This window comes from Artibeus jamaicensis, unplaced genomic scaffold (genome assembly GCF_021234435.1).
Source record: "Artibeus jamaicensis isolate MK-2021 breed Jamaican fruit bat unplaced genomic scaffold, CSHL_Jam_final contig_419, whole genome shotgun sequence".
NCBI lineage: Eukaryota > Metazoa > Chordata > Mammalia > Chiroptera > Phyllostomidae > Artibeus > Artibeus jamaicensis.
In genome coordinates this window covers 2,802,405-2,821,214 of record NW_026521824.1, presented here as the reverse complement: position 1 = coordinate 2,821,214, position 18,810 = coordinate 2,802,405, and the positions used below count along the sequence as shown (strand labels likewise).

Here is an 18,810-nt window from a genome sequence, read left to right as displayed (position 1 = left end):
AAAAATCAGAACAAAAATGCAAACCACTGCACAAAAGGCAAAAAAATACAAAGAAAGCACAGTAAACAGAATTATAAAAATCATATGGCAAGAAAAATTTGAAACATATAAGGAATCATATTAATGTGAATGAGTTTCCCTTTAAAACTAAAAAAAAAAAAAAAAAAAAAAAAAGCCAAATCCTGTTTACACAAAGACACCCTTAAAAAACACCCCAAAATTAGGGACAGGGGTGGGAGAAATTATAGGAAATATCACTGGCCTGAATACAGTATTGTGAGTTCAACAAAAGCATATGGAAGAATATACATCAAACTGTTATCCTCAGGGAGAGGCAGGGGACTGAATTTGGGGAGGGAAGTAATATTACTTTCATATTTCTCTACATCTGTGCTGTTCACTTCATTCTAATAACCAAAAATTAAAACTTTAATATTTTTAAAAAGTCAACAAAAACTAGTCCAGGCAAATTTAATAAGGTAGTTGTAATATTAGCATCACACCAAATCTAATGCAATGCAAAAAGGACAAAAGAAATTTTTTAAATTTTCCATAAAAGGTTTTAATCTACCTTGAGGCTCTAACAGTCTTGAATCCTAAATATTCTAAATATTCTCTAAAGTCTTGAAGTGCCAGTGTTCTCTGGCACTTATATTCTGCTGCCATGCCTGGCCAGTGTAGTTCAGATAGTATTAATTCCATCTCTGACTCATGGGTGGTGTATATGTTTCTATGTGTGTGTGTGCACACATATATTCCATAGGTCTGCCCAGTTAGAGAACTACACTTAGATCTGGAGAATAACCAGCTTAAGAATGGCTTAATACCCATTAAAGAGTTAATCCCCGAACTTTTGCTGGAATGACTGGGAGGGAAGCTGCCTTTTGTCTCTGATCTTCAGTGTGGGAAGATGGAACCCTAGGTTTGGTAAGGTCCAGTGCTAGGAGAAAAACCTGCTTAAGAGGAAAACCGATAGAGAAAAGAAAAGGACAGTGAAATGGGGGAAATAGGTTCTAATGTTACTACTGAGAACTATTTCTAGTCAGACCTGGATTTTTGAGTTATGTTAATCAATAAGCGCCCTTTTTTACTTACATCAGTTTGAATTGAGCTTTTATCAGCTGCAACTTAAGCTTCTTGACTAATAGTCTTTAATACTAACGTAATGCAGCTGAGAAACATGAAGACAAGCAAGTATATAAGGATCCTAAGAAGTCACTTTTACAAATGATACCAATGTTTTATGTGTACTTTTTAGACTTGGGATTACAGTAGCAAAGACAAAGGGTAATTCATGAATCTCTGGGTTGTAGCATGCCTCACACATCATGGAGAACTCTTCTCTCTTATCCAATTTCTTTTAATAAAGATTTCAACCACACATTGATGTTTCTCTCCCACTCTTTCTCCTTCCCTTCCCCTCTCTCTAAAAACAAATAAATAAAATATTTTTAAAAAGATTTCAAATGTACAAGTAGTTAAATGAATAATATATTAATCACCCATATAGTACAACCAGAACTTAAATTAAAAAATTCTTAATATTTGTTCTTGTAGGAGAGATTGGAAAGTTGCTTCAATTCTAAACTTCAGCATTCATCATCTTGAACAGCTAGATTTTAACTCTTTAAAGTAAGCCTTCCATAGGCTTTCCTTTTTAAGCACTCCTTCGAACTTCTGAGTATTTATTATTTTCGTATTCACTTCAGCACGAAAGGTGCTTTCTCAAATTCTTACTTAACAGTCATGTGTATATTGTTTCCCCTAGAGAAACATAAGTTTTAAGATATGTCCCATTTTCTTTTAAAACAGTTTCCTAAATCACCAAGCTCAGAAATCAGCATAATAGTCTAAAGAAGGGTAATGCTCCTTACATGCCTGTTATACTAGATGAAGAAGACACCATTGGTCAGTAGAAAACATTCTGTAGTGAGTCCACTAGCTGCCTGAGTAGTTTTAGAATTAGAACTCAGCTCTCCAGATGGGCTCTGGTGAACACAGAAACTCCACATCAGAGAGAAGGAAGTGTGCTTGTGCTCTGAGAAATAAGGTGGAATTTCAACAATCAGCAGACTCTCACTTACCTGGGATCTGGCTGTGAGGCGCAGAGCAGCCACTTCTCCCTTTTCTGTGCTCTTCTCTTGGGAAAAAGAATTCTGGGAAAACAGAGCTAAGGGCAAGAAAGCAGTCATTATGAGATTTAAATCTATCTTGATTCAGATTTACAAGGTAAAAATCACTCCATCATACTAATGATGCTCCATACAAACACTGCAACTTGAAGGGAGGATCCAAATGGATCCTCGAGAATGTCCAGGTATGTTGCTACTTGGGAGCTTAAATTCATTGTGCTATAATAATAACACCTACTCGTAGGCAGTACTCTAATCTAGAAATTAGAATGAATCGATTTATTTCCAAGCTTAATCTACATTAAATTACTATAAGAAAAACAGGCTCACTTCTCAAAAAACACCCCGTAAGCTTATTTAAAATGTAGATTACTGGATCCCACTTCTAAATATTATTAATTAAGTCTGAGGTGCAATCCAGAAATCTAATAAGCACCTAGGGGTAATTCTGACATGAGGTCACAGACCAAACTTCAAGAAAGATTGGGCTAGTCAGTTACTGACTTCTATGCCTGTTTTCTACTACTCAAAACAAAAGTACTTGCACTACTGAAATCATAAGATTATTGTGCCAAGTGAAATAACAGATGTGGGAAAATGTGTTTTTTTCTGCCAACCAAGAAGCTAAATTCTCAGCCTCACTGATAGTTTGACAAAAAGAACGTGTGAGGAACTGTAATTGAGGCTTTGCTACCTCAGAGGGTAACATTTCGCCCGCATTTTCGGGGTGGATTTGAAGGATCACTGTGCACTCAGCTGCAGTGGAGAGGGGGATGCTCCCACACCAAGCCCTCCCTTCTCACTCAAGAAGCCCATCCACGTCCCAGACAAAGGAGACTGGTAGGGCTGTCTGCCAAGAATCACCTCCCTGAGGCAACAATGATTTCTCTTCAGGAAGAATTTCGCCCTGGCACAACTCGAGTCAACACTTCAACAATTCTCACCTCTCTTCTCCGGCATTTTGGCCAAATCTCTCTCCATGATCACCAATCCGCCTGGTTCTGAAGATTCTGATCTCCCTGCCCCCTCAGTTCAGACCTATCTGGACAGAGGCTTCCCAGTTCTCCTTCCTGCCTTCCCTCCGGGGGCTCTGCGGAAAGGCTGGGATCAGGTCCGGTCCAGTTTCTTCCTCAGTCCTATGAGGGTGGCACCTGGAAGCCCGGGGACAGCATCCCTGAGACTGGATCCTCAGATGCCTGTTTCTGCCGCTTGGAGCTGTACCTGAGGGGACCGAGCTGCTGGGAGAGATGGTACCGGGGCTGCCGCGGAGGTGCAAGGTGTGTAGAAAAAACCGGCCGGGTTCGAGTGCCCCGCGCCCCGCCCATCGTGCTCCAAAGGCACAGCACTCGCACCCGAGTCCCCGAGAGGCGGCACCCGCCGGAGGGATTCAGGCCGGAGGGTGAGGGGATGGGGCTCATGATCTGCCCTCGAGGCCCCTGTCACCCAAGCGCACTCCAGCCCCGACTCAGCACAGATCGCTGCCCCGGGGCCACCACCGAAGCCTATCGTAGAAAAGCAGCCTCAGATAGACCAACTCACCTCCCATCCAGGCTGGACAAAGGCTACGAACTTCTCGGGCTAGCATGGAGTTGCGCATGCGTAAGAAGGAGGGCGCTAGTCCGGGGGAGCCTCTGGAAAGCCTCAGAACTACGATTCCCAGATGCCAAATTCCGTTTCTCCGCAGGTGGGAGTACGCGTGGCGCAATTGGGGAATGCGAAAGCTCAGCCCTCTCCTCGCGAGAGTATGCGCCTCCCGTCGGTTGTCTGTGTCGGATCTACACAGCCTGAGAGAACAGTAACGACGGAGAGTTGGAGCCGAGTCGGTGTGAGTAGCCGCGTTTCTCTGCACGTGGGGACTACAGCCCAGTGCTCAGGGCTGCCGAAGAGTTCAACCTAAATTAATCTAAGTGTAAGATGTATTAGAGGAGCCTGTGGCTTTTCCATAATTTTGACCTCCCCAAACTCCTTTGCCTTCAAGTGAGATGAAAGGTGTGTTTTTAAGAACATAGGGGTTGTACACGCAAATCGATGTTAGTGCATCCATCCAAGGACTACTGTAATACTGAAAATTCACGTATGAAATAGGTAAGTTGAAAAGAGTCAAGCAGTTTCAATAAATTTGAGCAAGAGATTCTTTTAAGCAGGCATAGCCATTAATTTAAATTAAACAAAAGAGGTGGTTCTCTCAAAGGAGCATAGTCAGTCTCATCCTGTTAGTGGACAAACCTGCCCCCCTCAAGCTCATAGTGTTTCAACTGCCCCTCCTCTTCACAAATCCATTTTAAAAGCAAGAATGAGAATACCTTCAACTCTTCTCTGTCTCACTGTCTATTTATCACTAAGTCCTACTTATTATTTCTTAAGTAATTCCAATTTGTCCATCGTCCTCTATTCCCATACTAGCATTATCTTAGTTCTAGCCACCAGCATTTCACTAACTGATTTCTCTAACTCCAGTTTTATTTTCCACCAATCTATTCTCCACACTTTCTGGCCACTGGTCATTATACAACAAGAATATATTGTTACTTTACTGCCTAAAATCCTTTAATGGCTTTCAAAAAATTTGAGTAAAGATGATTTTAGTTCTCTTGAGATGCCAACCCTTATCCAGTGCCCATTATGTGAGCCTCCTGGTATTCACACCCTTGTTTAATTTCACCCTGCACCCCATCCCCTTGAGTGTGGGTAGGATCTTTGACTCATTATTTTAATTTTTTTAATTGATTTTGGAGTGACAGGGGAGAGCACTTGAGAGAAGCAGACAGACATGGAATTTTTTTTTTTAACCCAGCGTGACACTGTAACTGAGCTACCCAGTCAATGTGCATCTGGCAATCACTTTTAACAATAGACCACAGCAAAGGTGACATATTCTAATGCTTGTTTTGCTAGGAGACTTCTTGCTGGTTTTGATGAAGGAAGTGGAAGTGGAAGGCCTAACATTTGGAAGGCCCACATAGCAAGGAGCTGTGGGTAAAAGCCTAAACCCTGTCAGCAACTCACAGGGGCTTGGAAGTGGATCATTTCTGCTAGAGCCTTCACATGAGAACCCAATCCTGGCTGACATCTCGATAGCCAGCTTCAGTGGACCCAGTTAAGCTGTGCCCAGACCTTTGCTCAGAGGTACTGTGAGATAATAATAAATGTATGCTTTTTTGAGCCACTAAGTGTATAGTGATATGTAGACAAAGATAACTAATGCAGGTAAATCTACTGATTTAATATCAGTAGAATTCTTCTGATATTTTTTTTCCTTGTGAGCCCATATTCCCCACGCCCAGGTTGTAAGCTGGTAATGTGTAGAGGGAAGGGAACCAAAAACCTCAAGGTGTTTCCTGTCCCTCCTTTGACTTACCAGGAAGGGCACCAGCTGTAAGTGAAATATATGTATGTAAGTGGGGAGAGGAGGAGAAACTTGGAGAGATTTCAGTTGTTTTCCAAGCAGAGAATGTATGGTATTAGAATTTGGTATACCACCCCCTTTACCATCCTCTTTCTACCAGGTGATTAAAGATCAGGTATCCTACCTTAAGTTGCCACCTCCTTTCTTCAAACCCAACCTGGAGATCCTCTAGAAGGAGGAGGTTGTTGGATTACAAAACTATTGAAAATTCATTGGAAACTCTGGGACACATGGCTATAGTTGGTCCTAGGATGTGTATGTGTGTGTGTAGATTATAAGAGAAGACAACCACAGTGGAAGACTCCTCGATGCCACAAAGGACTGTGGGGAAGTGCTATAGGGAGTGTGGGGTGGATTTTTTTTTTTTAGTGTTTTGTTGTGCTACTTTCTGTTCATCCCTGCATTGCCTTAGGTACATCTTTCCCACTCTAGCACCACTGCAGTGTAGCCTTAGAGCTGGGCTGGGAAAGTAGTAGATACTAATAGATAAAAGTGGACCCATTTCAAAGGGTTTTATTCACCTTTCTCCCACTCTGATACACACATATGTACACATACCTGCAGTGAGTCAGATGGTCAATGCAAAAAGGAGATAGTGATGGAGATGTTCCCTGAGGGATAAAAATCACCTGGTAGAAAGAGGATGATAAAGGTGGTGGCATGCCAGATTCTAACACCATAGATTCTCTGTTTGGAAAACAACTGAAATCTCCCCAAGTTTCTCCTCCTCTCCCCACTTACATACATATATTTCACTTACAGCTGGTGCCCTTCCTGGTAAGTCAAAGGAGGGACAGGAAACACCTTGAGGTTTTTGGTTCCCTTCCTTCCACAATTACCAGCTTACAATCTGGGCGTAGGGAATATGGGCTCACAAGGAAAAAAAAAATCAGAAGAATTCTACTGATATTAAATAAAAGTAAACTGAACAATTTACAATGGGTGAATGAAATGTATTCTTTTTTATTTTTTGTTGTTATTCTATTACAGTCATCCCAAATTTTCCCCCTTTGCCATTCTCCGCCCATCCCACCCCCTACTCCCACCGTCAATTTGCACACCGTTAAGCTGTCTTAAAAGAGACAAAGGAGGACATGAGACATTAAGCAAGAACTTATAAAAACACTGTATGAAAAATATAATGGTCGAATAAGTCATTTAATACTTCAATGAATAGCAGAATGTGTAAAACTGAATAGTGAATTTGAAAGACAAACTATCAAATCAAAAAACACTACTCTTTAATCAGATATCAGGAGGGAATTTCAAAAAGGTGAAAAATGTAAAAGGAATGTTAAATATGGAGACATAGTAGGTATTAATATGAGAGTCCTAGAATGAAATAAAGAATAAATGGAGAAAATATTTTAAGAAATAATAACCAAGAATTATGGAGAAATAAAGAAAAGTTAAAGAACTTAGATTGAAAGTGCTCCTAGAAAGTCAAACAGAAATGATATGAAAAGATACCACAAATGATAAAATCCAACAACGTAAGTGTTGGTCACAGTCTTGAGAGTTCCTTGGGTGAATTTGGAACCTGGGTCCCACTTATGGGTGGCAGTGAGAGACTGAAATCCAGATCAGTAGGTGGCAACTTTAATAAGCAAGGGAACTTACACACATGGCTTGTCTTGGGTGGCTGAGAGATGGGTAATTCTCTGCACATGTCCACCAGAATCTTAAAAGTTTATGTAGAGTCCTTAAGTGGGTTCAGTCACATATTCAGTTCAAATGGTCTCAATGAGACATTCTCTCAAGGATGCATCCTTGAAATGGCTGCTAGTGTGGGAATGGTGGGCACAAAACATACATTCTCAGGAAATGACGGGATGACTAGCCTCCAGTTGCCTGGATCCAACTCACAGGTCAACCAGCAGTCACAGGTAGGTGACTGCCTCCAAAAACAAATAGAAGCCCTGGCTAGGTAGCTCAGTTGGTTGGAGCATTGCCCTGTGCACCAAAAGGTTGTGAGTTTGATTCCTGGTTGGGGAGCAAAGAGGAGGCAACAGATTGATGTCTCTCTCTCTAAAATCAATAACATATCCTCAGGTGGGGATTAAAAGTAATAAAAATAATAAATAATAAAAATAACAAGAAATTCTAAAACCCGTCAGAAGAAACATAGTTCAAAACTCAATCCTCGGAGTCAAAAACAATGCTTAGCATTTTGTGGTCCCTCAGTAAATAATAATTGAATAAATGAATCTGATTTGTCAATAGTAATACTGAGTACAAGAAGGAAATGTAATGTTATTTTCAAATTGTAAAACATAAAACTTTGAATCTAGAACTTTATATTTTACTTAAGTAACTTGTAAATGAGGCAAAATACTCTTATGCATGCTTACAAAATACTTTTAGAAGTACTTTGGAGGAATTACTTCAGCAAGGAGAAAGCAGGATGATGCTTCAAGATATAAAGAAAGAAGGGAGAAAAAAGAAGGGGAAGAAATAATCTAGTTATTTATTATTAGTTATAATAAAGAGTTTATTATGATCTTAATAATGAGAAGCAGAGGTAGAAAGACAGGGTGACATCAGTTACATGTACATAAATCCAACTTAAAACTTAAAATCCAACTAAAAATTTAGTGATGCTTTTGGGGATGCCTGTGGAAAGTAGTAATGAGACAGTGAGCGTGGCTAAGTTAGTTGTTTTTATTAGAGGGAGGATGTACATATTCACAAGTTTAATAGATGGATGGGGGAGGGCAGGGAGAAAACATAGGTGTGTCTTTTAATAAGTTAGGTATGAATATCAGAATGAACATAGGGTGTATAACATTTAAATCAGAAGAAAAGAACTAATTTATTCAGTGGAAACCCAGACAACAAGAAAACAAGAAACAAAAAGAAATAATGGTAAAAGGAAAACAGACTAAGACCTGTTATATCATTTATCACAATAAATGTCAAATTCACACATCAAAGCCAGACAATCTCTAAATGAATTACAAACCAATCCAAACAAAATCACCAGATGCAGCAATATGTTCTTTACAAAGATATTGTTAACCAAACAACACAGAAAGGTTAAAAACAAAGTGACACTAAAAAGACACACCAGATAAATATAATACACTAAAAGAATGACCAGATAACAATGTTTTATTAATAAAATTAGATTCAGGATAAAAAGATCATAATGGACAAAAAAGGCATGTTATATATTTGTAAAACTCATGAGAAGTACAGTCTCTTGCATTTGGCCATATTTCTGCTCTTTCCTTGTTCTGTCTTCCTATTGTTCCATGATTCCATCCTTTATTATTTCATTTTTTGTTCAGAGGACATCTCTTAGCCATTCTTTATGGGTAGGTCTGCTAAGCGACAAATACCTTTAGTTTCCATTCACCTGAAAATGTCTGTGTTTCCTCTTCATACATGAAGGATAGTTTCACTGGTTATTAAATTCATGGTTGACAGATTCTTTCCTTCAAGTTGAAATCACTTGAAAACAGGTTATTTCCTTCTGGGCTTGAAATACCACACACAGTTTTTACACTACTATTGGCTCCATTTCTTAGGCTACACTTTACATCTCCTTGACTAATCTTATAATGGGCACTTTCTTCATTACTTCTCAAGTCCTTCACCTTTTTCATCCATTTCCCCACCCCCAACCCAAATCTGGTAATCATGAATTAGGTCTCTGTATCAGTGAATTTGTTTCTGTTTTCTTTGTGCATTTATTTTCCATTTTACCTTCTACGTGTAAGTGACCCATATGGTGCTTGCTTTTCTTTGTCTGACTTATGTCACTTAGGACAATACTCTTTAGGTCCATTTGTCCACATTGTCACAAATGGCAAGATTTCATTCATTTTTCTGGTGGAGTAATATTCCACTGTAAATATGGACCATGTTTTCTTTATTTATTTGTGTATTAATGGAAGCTCTGTATTTTGAATGGAGCGTTTCAACCATTTACATGGGAAGGAATTATTGACAGGTAACAAGCTAGGTGGGGGAGGGTCAAGAAGAAAACAGTGGCTTCTGCCTGCACTTCTTTCTAGGAGAAAGCTGCTCCTCCTGCCTGTGCTCTGAAGCCCAACAGTGCAGGTCCTCCCTGTAAATTGCTGGCATTCAAGCTCTTGCCTCAGCGCTGGAGCTCAGAGCAAGTGTCAATGAGTAATGTGTGCACCAGCCCCTTAAGGGGAGCACCTGGGATTCCAGCAAACAGCCCTCCCTTTCACTCAGCTGCAGTCCCTGCCTGTTTTCACAGCCAGAAAGCATGGGGAGTGCTCTCCCTGGCACTGGGACCCTGGGCTGAGGGTGTCCAGAGGGGCTGGGGCCTCTCCCTCCTTGCTCTTCCATTGGAAACCTCTGCAGCCCAACCTAACCTTCCCCACCGTTTCTTAACTGCCACACTGAGTGTGGGGCCTGTTCCTTCCCCCTTCTCCAAACCTACCAGGATCAATGCGCTTCTTTTGAATATCCTTAGAGGACTTCTGCTGAGCCAGTCTTCAGGCTGTCCTCCAGGGACATTGTTCTGCAGTTTAGCTGTGATTTTGATGCACTGCTGGGGGTGGTGAGCACAGCATTGACCTACTCTGCCATCTTGAGGAAAATTTCTTCCTTGCAATGTTTTTGTGAAAACATTACAGCGTTTGTCCTGTAGCTTTGTTTTGGAATTTGCTGACTGCATCCCATGGTGTTATTTTGTAACTGGGGGGAACTTCTTCCCAGAAATGGTGAAGGTTGAAGATGCATGGATGAAAGATGGCACATGTGTGTCACCTGGGTACCAGGATGCCACTCGCATAACATAAAAAAGCTGGCACACTACTCTGGTGATAAAAGCCAGGCAGGTAATTTAAATAGGAGGAACATACTCTCCCATCCACTTCTGCCATGGTGCAGATTCTGGAGAGATCCTTTAAAAGGAGAGCATGCAGAAATGCCTCTCTCTTTCTCTCTCTCCCTCCCTCCCTCCCTCTCTCACTCTCTGATTCTCTCCCCTCTGGATGGGCACAGACTGGAGTTCCTGGGCCCAGAAATTGTGTCCTGATACCTGGGGATGTTATAGGAGCACCTCCCTGATTGCCCCAGGGCAGGCCTGGAGCATAATGAGCTTGGGGTAGGCGGGTGGGGTGGGGTGGAGAGGCTCGGGCTGTACCTCAGGCTCTGGCTGACAAGCCTTAAGACCCTCCCCAAGGTGGGAAATCACTTGGCTGCAGCCTTCCCACAGCCCATATGTGTGGGCCAGCAAGTCTGTGCCCCTTCCCAGCTGGGAAGTTCTGGTAGCTGTTGTCTGCATGGGTCAGGCCCCATGCCCCGCCCTGAGCTCTTCAGGCCTGACCAGGAACACTGCCAGTGCTGGGAGCAAGGCCAGTTAGAAGGGGACCTTGGGGTAGGGTGAGGAGATTAGCATGGATAGGTCTGGGGAGGTGGTTGGTTACAAGCCCTGCACCCATTCCCCTGCAGACAAAGCTGTGGGAAAAGCTGTGGTGGCCACCAGCCAGCAGCCTACTCACTCCTCCAGTCTCTTTGGGGATGGATGGGCATCAAGTATTGTATATTTATAAACAAAAATTACATTTTCCTTTTCACCGGGATCTGTCTGTAGAGTTACTGCCTATGGGTGGCAGGCAATGAGACCCCACTGGTTGTTTGGTTACAGCAATGGCGCCCAATGTGGGTCCCTAGCTGCTTGTGGCAGGTCAACCCCCACCCCCTCCACCAGGGAGTGGGACTGTGGGGCTTCCCAGTTGCTGAGAGTTCCTCTGCATGCCCACTGGGGCATTTGCGGCTTAAACACACCTGGTGGTGAAAATGAAACTAGTCTGGAAAGGGAATGGACTCTGCAAAGGAGGAAGGATCAGCTGAGTTTTAGGACTGAGAACTGGGGTCTGAGTGAGGATTGGCCAAATTTGGGGGAGACACTGAAGGCAGTGGTGGGGTTTAGAGCCTCTGCAGCTCCCAGACCTGCTGAAAATGCCTGAATATAAACTTGTGGTAGTTGGAGCTGGTGACCTAGGCAAGAGTGTCATGATGATACAGCTGATTCAGAATTGCTTTGTGCGTGAACATGATCCTACAATGAGGATTCCTAAAGGAAACAAGTAATAACAGACAGTAACCTGTTCCTTGGATATTCTTGACACAGCAAGTCAAGAGGAGTACCATGCAGTGAGGGACTAGTACACAAGGACTGGAGAGCACTTTCTTTGTGTGTTTGCCTTAAATAATGCTAAATCATTTGAAGATATTCATTGTTACAAAGAAGTGAAAAGACTCTGAAGATGTACTCATGGCCCTGGTAGGAAATAAATGTGATCTGCCTCCTATAACAGTAGATACAAAACAGGCTCAGGACTTAGGAAGAAGTTACAGGATTCCTTTTATTGAAACATCTGCAAAAACAAGACAGGGTATTGACAATGCCTTCTATACACTAGTACAGCACACATTTATGATTAAAATACTCAGCAAGGACTTCTGGCCAAGATGGAGGTGTAAGTGGAAATACTGTACCTCCTTGCACAACCAAATTTAAGGACAACAAAGATTTAGAAACAAAAACACAACCAAAACAAACAGAAAATTGAACTGTACCGAAGTCCAACAACAACAAACTATTCATCCAGACCGGTAAGAGGGGCGGAGTCGGTGGCTGGCAGAGAGGGGTCCCAGCAGGAAAAGGTGGTGGCTGGCAGACACGGTGCAGGAAGGAAATGAGCAAACCCAGTGAAGTGCACAAGGTGGCTGGCTGACCACAGACCCACATTTGTGCGCAGATAAACCAGGCAGGTTTAAAAACGATCAGTGAGACAGACTGCACAGCCCAGTGCCAAGCAGACAAATATAAAACAAACAAGCAGACAAATATAACCAGAGACACAAATTAAGAACAATCTGACAGTAACCAGAGGGAAGGTAGGAGGGGATAATGAAGGGAAAAGTGTGAAGGGTTTTATGGAATAACTATAAATGACATATGGACAAAACCAAGGGGGAATGGAATCAGGGGAGGGAGGTGAGGATGACTGGGTTGAGGGTGAGTAGGTGGGAGGAAAAGCAGACAACTGTACCTGAACAACAATAAAATAAAATAAAATAAAAAGAAAAAATACTCTGAGATGTCATGCCTGAAAGAGGCATGCCTTGGCTCTGGTTGTTATGTGAAAGCCTTGAGAAACTAAGTTTGACTTTGGAAGCTAAGAAAAGCCCACTTGAGGAGTGGTCTGTTACCTTGTTTGGTTTTGTGGTTCATGGTAGTCTTTCCAGGAAAGAATAAAGATTGCTTTCCTGCGAGATGGCAAGGAGGAATCTTAAGACATGATGGAAACCTTAAGGACTTAAGAAATAGAGGAACTGCAGGAAAGCTAGATGGCAGTTGTTGGACTTGGCTTCCATTCCCTGAAGGGCTGTCTAGGGGTAAATCTGAATGTTCCTTGTGGAAGTTCCAGCAGAGCAGTTTTAAAAAGCCCATGTGTTCAGTGCTGCTTTTACTGTTTTTATGGAAACAATGAGACAAAATTGAAAACTAGCAGTCCTTTTGAGGGCAATGAGTGTAGTCTTAGGGAAGAGAGTCAGGTTTTAAGGAAAATCACAATACTCAGTCATGATCATTGGACATAGTGAAGCTATCTTCAAAGTTTGATTTCACTTGAGAGTTAAACTGGTTTAACCAGGTGATATTAAATTTTCACTGCTCAGTATCATTTCAACAAAGGCCTTGCAATTGAACATTTAAAAAGGCAGTTTTAGAACTTCAGCCAAGATGGAGGCGTAGGTGGAAACATTGTGCCTTCTCACACAACCAAGTTTAAAGACAACAAAATTTTAGTAACAAAAAACTCAGCCCAAACACAGAAAACTGAACTATGCCGAAGTCCGACAACAACGAACCTTTCAGCCATACCGGTAAGAGGGGCGGAGCCAGCGACTGGCAGAGTGGAGTTGCGCAGGAAAATTCGGTCAGACTGACCCAGGTGCACGGACAGCGGTTGGCGGATCCCAGGCGTGGGGTTGCCAGGGGCAGACCCAGTGAGGGCGCAAGGTGGCAGGCTGACCGAGGTCATACATTTATAAGCAGATAAACCAGTGAAGGAGCGAGCATTGAGACAGACCATGCAGGACCCAGCAGCAGGAAGCAGCAGAGGGGTCCGCTATTGCCCCTCTCTGACCCTGCCCCTACATACAGCCTCACAACCGAGAAACCTGGGCGGCCCTGCCCTGGTGAACATCTAAGGCTCTGCTCCTCATATGTAATGGGCGTGAACAGACCAAAACATGGCTCAAGAAGAACTCAAAGCCCCAGGCCAATAACCCCAAGTGACCAAGAAATAGCCGAACTTTCAAATGCACAGTTCAAAACACTGGTGATCAGGATGCTCACAGAACTGGTTGATTTTAGCCACAAATTAGAGGAACATATGAAGGCTAAACTAATTGAAATGAAGGGAAATTCACAGGAAAGCAATAGTGATGGAAAGGAAACTGGGAATCAAATCAAGGGAGTGGACCAGAAGGAAGAAAAAAATGACCAAACAGGAAAATATGAAGAAACAAGAATTCAAAAAAAAAATGAGGAGAGACTTAGGAACCTCCAGGACATCTTTAGATGCTCCAACATCCAAATTATAGGGGTACCAGAAGGGGAAGAGGAACAGCCACCAGTGGAAAACTTATTTGAACAAATAATAAAGGAGAATTTCTCCAATCTGGCAAAGGCAATAGACTTCCAGGAAATCCAGGAAGCTCAGAGAGTCCCAAAGAAGTTGGACCCAAGAAGGAACACACCAAGGCACATTATCATTACATTACCCAAGAGAGAATTCTAGAAGCAGCAAGAGATAAGGGGACAGTCACCTACAAAGAAGTTCCCATCAGACTGTCAGCTGATTTCTCAAAAGAGACCTTACAGGCAAGAAGGGGCTGGAAAGAAATATTCCAAGTCATGAAATCCAAAGACCTACAACCAAGATTGCTCTATTCAGCAAAGCTTTCATTTAGAATGGAAGGACAGATAAAGTGCTTCTCAGACAAGATCAAGTTCAAGGAGTTCATCATCACCAAGCCCTTATTATATGAAATGTTAAAAGGACTTATCTAAAGAAAAAGAAAATAAAAAATATGAACAGTGAAAGGACAGCAAACTCACAGTTATTAACAACCACACCTAAAATAAAGGCAAAGTAAGCAGACAGCTAGATCAGGAGCAGAATCATAGAAATGAAGATCACAAGGAGGGTTAGCAACAGAGGAGTGGGAGGAGGAGAAGGGGGGGGAAGGTGCAGAAAATAAGTAGCATAGACGGTAGGTAGAAAATAGATAGAGGGAGGGCAAGAATAGTATGGGAAATATAGAATCTAAAGAACTTGAGACACGTCATAAACTAAAGGGGGGAATGGCGGGGGAGGGGGGTGCAGGGTGGAGGGGAATGAGGGGGGGAAATAGAACAACTCTAATGGCATAATCAATACAATTAAAAATATATAAAAAATGGCAGTCTTTTGGACTCAGAAAAGGTGAAGGCCCCACTTGAGAAGCCCACCTGCATTGCCTCCTCCTGGGACTCAGCAGTTTGGCTGGACTAAATGACTGAGTTAGTGAAATATGGGGTGGCCTAATGGCATTGCTTTGAAACTGCTTTCTTTTCCACCTTAAAAGTTTGGGCAGAAAGGGTCCAGAAGTGTTAAATGGGGGAATCTCAGGATATGCCCTTAAGCATAATTTGAGTATAGTAGGCAGTAAGCCTTCAGACAGATGTGACATGCCTTGCATACCTGCCTCCAAGGAAGCCATTTTTCCCCTTAATCAGGGACACTGCATAATTAGTCCCTACGTTTTGATATTTAGTTGTTGTAGTTTTTATTGTGCCTTCTAACCTGCTTGCCAGATTTGTCATCTCCAGAACACAACAAGAATGATGACTCATCCAGTAATGCCATCCTTTGGACATCACACACAATGGTTTCCAGGGACAACCAACTAACCTGGACTTTGCAAGAGCCTTCTCCCTTGCATGAAGGCTCCCCTCCACCCCAGACCCTCTTTATTAGGGACCTCTGGACCAGGGGATAGGTAGGACTATGCTTCTTGGTCAGCAGGAAATAGTTACAGAAGAACAAGACCTTCATCCATCTTCCCTTGTAAGATTACAAGTGTCCAGAGTGTTAAAAGGGGGGAGTTGTAATGGAGGGGAACTTCCCCCGGAACTGGGGAGGGGTGGAGATGTGCTGAGTATGGCTCATGTGTATATCACCTCAGCAACTGAAACAATGAGCACATAACACACAAAAAGGGCATACAACGCTGCACCAAAAACCAGGCAAGTGATGGGATGGGAGGGACATACCTTCCCATCCACTTCTGCTCCTCAGAAGATTCCAGGCAGAACCTTTAAAAGAAAAGCATGAGGGAATGCCGTGACCTGTCACTGGGATTCTCCCTGCATCCATACTGATGCAAGCTGAAGTTCCTGGGCCCTAGATCTTAGGTTCTGGGTGGCCTAGGAATGTTCCCCGAGGCTCTCCCTGAGATTTCCAGGGCAGGCCTAGAGCAGGAGCCTAGATAGGAGAGCAGGGAGGAGGCTTGGGACTAGGGGAAAAAGGCAGTGGGGAGCCTATGGTGGTGGGCTTGGGGAGGCTCCAGTCCCAGCCTCAGGCTGTGGCCGATAAGCCTGTGACACTTGCCCAGGTGGGAAACTGCAGTGGTTGCCTGCTTGCAGCCCTTGCCTCTAGCATGGGCCCAATAAGCCTTGTGCCCACTCCCCAGGTGGGAAATAGTGGCTCCCCACTCATGGGCCATACCTCCACACCTCCAGCGTGGGCCCAGCAAGCCTGTGTCCCTTCCAAGCCTGAGGGAAGCCATGCTAGCCATTTTGTGCACATGGCCCATGTCAGTACTGCCAGTCAGCTCCAGCCCCAGTGTAGTAGGGGAAGGTCAGACCTCGTGTCCCTTACTGACCTCTTTAGGCCTGACCAGGAACACTGCTGGTGCTGGTAGCAAGGCTGGTAAGAAGGGGACAACAGGGTGGGGAGACAGGGTGGACAAGTCCCAAGAGGTGGTCAGTTGACAAGCCCTGAACTCATGCCCTGCATGTGAAGCTGTGGGAAATTGATGTGGCCACCAGCCAGTAGCCTGCTTGCTCCTCCAGTCTCTTCGGGGGTGGGGTGGACATCAAGTAATCTGTGGTATGTATGTAAATTAAAATTCCATTTGCCTTTCTACCAAACTCTCTCTAGAGTTATTGATTCTGGACAGCAGGTGGTGGGACTTCACTGCTTGTTTGGTCATAGTTTCATATGGCCCTCTGTCCCTCATATTTTCTATAAACTGTTAGCTATGGGAAGCTTTTAAAAGTGCACATGTCCAGAACCCACCCTAAAAATGTGTTCAGTAAGACTGGTGTGGGTGCTGGGAATCTCTGATTTTCCTAAGATCCCTAGGTGAGTCTGAGTCTGTTTGCCTCCCGTTTGGCAATTGCCAACCCATCTGACTCTGCCAGTGACCACAAGTCAGCCTCAGTCACAACAAGTGTCAGAGACAGACTCAGAGGTTCTGGTCTCCTGTGTGGGTAGTGGAGGGTGGTCACTAGGAAGAGGCATTAGCGTTTTTTGTGTGTGTGGATTAAACTGAGACTCACGGTGAGAACTTTCTGGGTGCCCCAGTGCATGCGCCTCCCTCCTCTAACCCAGGTTAGGGAAACTTCTTTTTGTGATCAGGTTCTTCCCTAGCCTTGAGGGTATGTGTCGGGGAGGAGCAAAAGTCTTGTTGTTATGGCCTCTGTTGAGGACAAATGTGCCGTCCACAGGGTGGGTGATTTCAGCCCGCCCAAGGCCCACAAGCTGCTGACATGCCCGCTCCTGTTCTGGGCCACTGAGGCACTTGGACACAGGCCTGAAATCTGTGCTCATTTTTGTCTACTGCTATTGCCCCTCATTCCCCAGGACCAATTGTCCCCTAATTGCTGAGACATCCCCTAGTAGCAGCCAGCACCTCATTGCCATGGCCCATAGCAGCCAGAGTGATCTGTTGTTTCTATCACATTAGATCACTACCCTGTTTTCAGCCCACCCAGGACTCCCATCCCACTTTAGGAAAGATATTCCTCAACATAGGTGACAGGGCCACTAGTCTGGCCATACCTACTTCTCCCATCATGTATTCATTCTCTTCTTCTACTCCGGCACCCTGGCCTTTCTGCTGGACCCAAACATTCTGGCCTCATTCCTACCTCAGGATATTTACATTTGCCACATCATCCTCCATGGGTGCTCTTCCTCCAGCTCCACACATGACCTCTCCACAGAAAATGCACTCCTTAGAGAAGCTTTTCCTGACCTCCTTGTGTCACCTAGTTCCCAATCCCTCCATCCCCTCATCCCATTCTACTTTTCTTTAGAGCAATTACCATGATGTGAACTAATACTGCTGACTTGTCTCTACCTTTCATAGGTAGATGCATTGAGGGAATGGGCTTCAATCACCTCAGTCACCAAAATGTTTCAAGCAATAAGTAACAAGTGGCTCAGTAAATGTTTGTTGAGTACATTGATAGATGGAGGGGTGGAGTCATCAATGAGAATAGCATTTTCTCAGTTCTGTCTCTATATACACCCCTCCCCCCCCACACACACATACACACTTGCCTCATGGGAAAGTACTTGTTGGTTCGACCCGAATTGTGCCCCAAGTTGCAGAGATGTTTTTGCAGGGCCACATAGAAGCTGTACCCAAGGCTTCCTTTCAGAGGTAGAAGGTCTTATAAGACCAGGTACAGCACATGGGAATGTACTTTGCAGTTTGGGGAGTCACATTGGGCAACTGGATTTCAAGGCAAACACTGGTTGTCACGGAATATTACTGTGTTGATCAGTAAGGGACTCACCCTGCTGAGGACAGTCAGGCTGGTATTGAAGAAGCAGCTAAGCCCTTGGGAGAGGGTTTGCTGCTCAGCACTTTCCTGGGGTCAGGATTTTCTAACTCTCCCTATTGTCCCTTTAGACCCTGACTGGGGTCACCTCAGCCTTCTTCTTTCAGTTTCAAGAAGCCTCCCAGTTCTTGTTGGTGGCTGCTGGCAATGACTCAGGGAAGGAGCCCATCTGATAGACTGGCTGGGCCCAAGCTAAGACCACTCAGCATTTTCTCTTTGCTCCCAGAAGCTATCTGGCTCACAGAGTGCAGACTCTTCTATTCTATTAACAAGAGGCTCTAGAGCATTGAGCAGAGGAGCAGCAGGTTTTCTGCTTGGCCAGCTTCCACCCTGGTGTTCACAGCATCCCCCCATTGGAGTTCTCAGTGTCTACAGCTCCTTTC

At 43.8% G+C, this 18,810-nt stretch overlaps 1 protein-coding gene and 1 pseudogene across 5 annotated transcripts in view; one reads left to right on the top strand and one right to left on the bottom strand.

Moving 5' to 3' along the window:
* Positions 1-3,817, bottom strand: part of ZNF286A (zinc finger protein 286A) — a 47,991-nt gene extending 44,174 nt beyond the window's left edge. Inside the window, exons 1-3 of one of the 5 annotated variants that reach the window (XM_037165894.2) lie at positions 3,672-3,814; positions 3,077-3,353; positions 2,085-2,170 (exon numbers count right to left, since the gene is read on the bottom strand). In XM_037165894.2, coding sequence (XP_037021789.2) covers positions 2,085-2,170; positions 3,077-3,113 — 123 coding nt within the window. In that variant the 5' untranslated portion in view covers positions 3,114-3,353; positions 3,672-3,814. The other 4 variants (XM_037165885.2, XM_037165904.2, XM_037165917.2 and 1 more) reach the window with 4 other exon arrangements.
* A 7,634-nt stretch (positions 3,818-11,451) lies between these two features.
* Positions 11,452-18,600, top strand: LOC119064669 (ras-like protein; annotated as a pseudogene).
* The last annotated feature ends 210 nt before the right edge of the window (positions 18,601-18,810 follow it).